Source organism: Streptopelia decaocto (genome assembly GCF_964273445.1).
Source record: "Streptopelia decaocto genome assembly, contig: HAP1_SCAFFOLD_110, whole genome shotgun sequence".
NCBI classification, from domain to species: domain Eukaryota; kingdom Metazoa; phylum Chordata; class Aves; order Columbiformes; family Columbidae; genus Streptopelia; species Streptopelia decaocto.
This window is the reverse complement of record NW_028117287.1, coordinates 204,306-208,439: the sequence shown is the minus strand read 5'-3', so window position 1 is coordinate 208,439 and position 4,134 is coordinate 204,306. Positions and strand designations below refer to the sequence as shown.

At 54.3% G+C, this 4,134-nt stretch overlaps 1 protein-coding gene across 1 annotated transcript; it reads left to right on the top strand.

Annotated features, from left to right (window-relative positions):
- Positions 1-1,123: 1,123 nt before the first annotated feature.
- LOC309451817 (olfactory receptor 14A16-like) lies at positions 1,124-3,604 on the top strand. The gene is made up of 2 exons (XM_082076512.1): positions 1,124-1,206; positions 2,547-3,604. The coding sequence occupies exon 2, from the start codon at positions 2,570-2,572 to the stop codon at positions 3,524-3,526; it is 957 nt and encodes a 318-aa protein (XP_081932638.1). The 5' UTR covers positions 1,124-1,206; positions 2,547-2,569; the 3' UTR covers positions 3,527-3,604.
- Positions 3,605-4,134: the final 530 nt, after the last annotated feature.

The window sequence follows — 4,134 nt, the reverse complement described above, 5'->3', positions numbered from 1 at the left end:
AGGGACCTGGGCTGCTTTGGCCCAGCAGCGCTGGGGAGGCTGCAGCAGTGTAGGAATAGCCTGAGAGTGCTTGAAGGGTGGTTACAGAGGTGGTGGAGGTTTCTGCATAGTGGGAAAGAGCATGAGAACGAAATAATGGCCCAAAGTGCAGCTGGGGAGTTCCAGGCTGGACATGAGCAGAAAGGAATGTGAGTGGAAGGGCAGTGCTGTGGGGGAGCAGGTCACCAGAGGGAGTCTGCATCAGCCCAAGGCTTTGTGCTTCAAGGACCAGCTGGGGAGGATGGAGAGACCTCAGCAAAGGAAGGAAGGTGCTCAGACAAGAGCAAGGTGGGCAGCAGGGGGGATGTCTCCAGCCTGCAGGGAAAGAGGTGCAGGGAATGTCACAGCACAGGACAGGCTGTCGTGGAGATGATCACGGGATGTAAAGAGGCTGAAAGCCCCACCAGATATGAGCTCCTTCTCGCCTTGGCTATGGCTGTTGTCTGCACCTCTGGTGCCTGTGAGGAGACACCTTGTCCTTCCAGCACAGGGGCCTCATGGCCTCCTTGTCCCTAGCCAGGAACCTGATAGGTATGGGACCATAGTCCTGCCCTTGGCCTTGCACAGCCCCACATCACACTGTCCCAGGAAGGGCCCTGGACAACGTCGGAGGGATAGGATCTGATTTCCAAAGGGGAGTCAAGGTTTGGTCCTTTGGTTAATGAAACACATCCAGGTTTACTGAGCATCAGAGAAACCTTTACATTGCTTTTCCTGACCTGTCATGACTGCCTCCAGTTTTCTGCTCTAAACAGACCCTGGGACAGTTTCTCAGTTGTGTCCCTCAGTGGGACCCATTAACATTACAAGAAACTTTGGAGTTTGCATCTGACTTTGACTTCTTGAGAAGTTTCTTCAGCTTCTCCTCAGGGTCTGAAGTTCATGGACTCAGCAGCAAACCCACCAGAGGGGTCATTAAAGCGCCTTGGGCTGCACCTGTGCTGCTGAGCTGGGCTGGGCTCCTGGGACACAGGGAGCTCATGGCAGCGGCAGCGCTGCAGAGAGACAGCTCTGCCCAGGAGCAGCTCCTCTGCACACGCAGCAGGGCTGAGGGCTCTGCCTGGGGATCTCAGGAGATGAGCAAGGCAGAGAGAGATTAAAGGTGGTCAGGACTGGGAGGATGACTGAGAGCTCACTGGAGGAGAAACCTTTGTAGCCCTTGCCATGGTAAGTCTCTGGTGCAGGGCAGTGCAGCTGTAGCTCCTGGAGGCATCTCCTAAACCTGGCACAGGAACCTCTTGTGGGATCTGTAAGGACGGGGCTCTTGTCAGGCCACGTTGAACAGCTGTGAAGCCGGGTGAGCACCCAGGGGTGCCCAGGGCTGTCCTGCAGAGCAGGGTCCCTGCACCCCAGGGCTGTGCCGGGCAGGGACTCTGCCGCCTGCCAGGGTCAGCGCTCAGCCTGCCCGGGAGATCCCATGGCAGCAGCTGTGGGGGAAAGGAGTGACCCCCGGCAGGGCAGGCAGGGAGCTTGTGGGGTTGAAGGGGGCTGTGTGGGTCAGGGCTGCTCAGAGCTCCAGATCACGCCACAGACATGGCAGAGGGTCCTTCTGAACAATGACATCAAGACAGGAACAGCTGCAAGGGAAGGAGTCTGTGCTTTCAGTTTTCCACTCTTGCTCGTCTGGGTGTGCAGTGGGAGATGGGGATTTATTTCTCTCTTTGGAGAAGACACTGAGACCCCAGTTCTCGTTAGGACTTGTCTGAGCTGCTCCTGAGCCCCTGCACACACAGAGCTGCCCCTGGGCAGTGCCAGGAGGTGTGAGCAGGACAGAGCTGAGCACACAGCGGGGGGGACGGGGTCTGTGACACTGACAGGGAGCAGACCCAGGGACAGACACACAGCTGCAGGCAGCACAGACATGGGCAGGGAGAGGGAGATGGACGAGAAATGCTGGGGAGGGGATTCAGGACCCCCTGCCATCCACTGCAGCGCAGACACATTTCCCAGTGCAACCCCTGGTCTCCTCTCATCCCCAGCAGACCCTCTGCCTCAAAGCCATGGGGTCCAGGTCACGAGTCTCCACCTTAGCAGCTGGACCTCCAGATGAAGGGTTCTTGCAACGTGGTACACAAAAAAGATGCTAAAAGTACTTGCTCTCCAGTGTCATTATGTGAGTGGCAGCAGCACAGCCGGGTCAGGAGAAGGTTCCACAGCATGCCCGTCTGTCTTTCTGTCCTTGCTTTATTTTCTGGTAGCACTGCAGTGTCCTTCCCTGTTTCTCCACCTGTCCCTGGTGCTCTTGCTCTCTGGGGTTGGGGTGGGAGTGTGGGTCAGTTTTTGTTCTGACACCAGCACAGGGGATCTTGACCCAGAGGTGTGTTCATGGTATCTAGATGCCCAAGCTGCATTTTAAACTCTGATGAACTGTTATTCAAACTTAGTAGAAAGAGAGAATGAGCGGAAACATCCCTCCATCAGGGAGGGGATTTTCAATGAGAAACAGCATGTTTATTTTCCTTAGAGAAGTCACCCGTAACATGTAACTGTCTTTCCTCCTTGCACAGGTCCTCATGCCCACAGGCAGCCAATGTCCAACAGCAGCTCCATCACCCAGTTCCTCCTCCTGCCGTTCGCAGACACACGGGAGCTGCAGCTCTTGCACTTCTGGCTCTTCCTGGGCATCTACCTGGCTGCCCTCCTGGGCAACGGCCTCATCATCACCACCATAGCCTGGGACCAGCACCTCCACACCCCCATGTACTTCTTCCTGCTCAACCTCGCCCTCCTCGACCTGGGCTCCATCTCCACCATTGTACCCAAGTCCATGGCCAATTCCCTCTGGGACACCAGGACCATCTCCTACAGAGGATGTATTGCACAGCTTTTTTTGTTTGTCTTTTCCATTTCAACCGAGTATTTTCTTCTCACGGTCATGTCCTACGACCGCTACGTTGCCATCTGCAAACCCCTGCACTACGGGACCCTCCTGGGCAGCAGAGCTTGTGTCCACATGGCAGCAGCTGCCTGGGCCACTGGGTTTCTCTATTCTCTGCTGCACACGGCCAATACATTTTCACTGCCACTCTGCAAGGGCAATGTCCTGGGCCAGTACTTCTGTGAAATCCCCCAGATCCTCAAGCTCTCCTGCTCACACTCCTACCTCAGGGAAATTGGCCTTATTGTGGTCAGTGCCTGTTTAGCTTTTATGTGTTTTGTGTTCATTGTGGTGTCCTATGTGCAGATCTTCAGGGCCGTGCTGAGGATCCCCTCTGAGCAGGGACGGCACAAAGCCTTTTCCACCTGCCTCCCTCACCTGGCCGTGGTCTCCCTGTTCATCAGCACTGCCATGTTTGCCTACCTGAAGCCCCCTTCCATCTCCTCCCCATCCCTGGACCTGGTGGTGTCTGTTCTGTACTCGGTGGTTCCTCCAGCAGTGAACCCCCTCATCTACAGCATGAGGAACCTGCAGCTCAAGGATGCCCTGAGGAAACTGATGACTGGATGGTTTTCTGAATCAAGAAACTGCTCATCTACTTCTGCATAGTTGTTTTAATGTAACTACAGACCCAGCCTTTCATCTGGATTGTCTGTTGTTGTTAGTAGGGTTTTTATTGTGATAATGTTGTGGTCCGTTTTCCTAATTCTCTGTCTGCTTTTCTTTTATAGCCACTGGTTGTTTAAATGAAGAGCTGTGGTCTCCTTGTCTTTAAACAAAATAAAGAGCTCTTTAGTGACTCATTTTTCACTATATCCTTCCTGCAATGCCTTTTTAAAGCTTCAGGGATGGTTCCCATGATGGGTGGAAGGGAAAAGAGTCCATCATGTCAGCCCTGTCAGGGAGCAGCAGCACTTGTTCTTCCAGAGCTGTTCTGGTTCCACTCCCACACTCTCCTTCTCATCCCTTGTGCTGGTGCAAGGCCTGAGTGCTCTGGCAGCTTGGTCACCGTCTTGCTGTGTGTCAGTCCTGTGGGTGCAGGCAGGCAATGGGCACTGCTGTGACAGAGCTGGCCTCACAACAGCCTTTCCAGATAGAAAGGTGATCTCCTCAGTGCAGGGCCTGAAGGTTTGGCTCTTCTTCCAAAACTTCTCGCAAACATATGAGCAAGAAAATGGTCACAGATTAAACATCAGTGTGCAGCTGAACAGTGTGTG

Excerpts from the sequence above, each read along its gene's own strand:
- LOC309451817 (XM_082076512.1), top strand. The coding sequence starts at position 2,570 with ATGTCCAACAGCAGCTCCATCACCCAGTTCCTCCTCCTGCCGTTCGCA.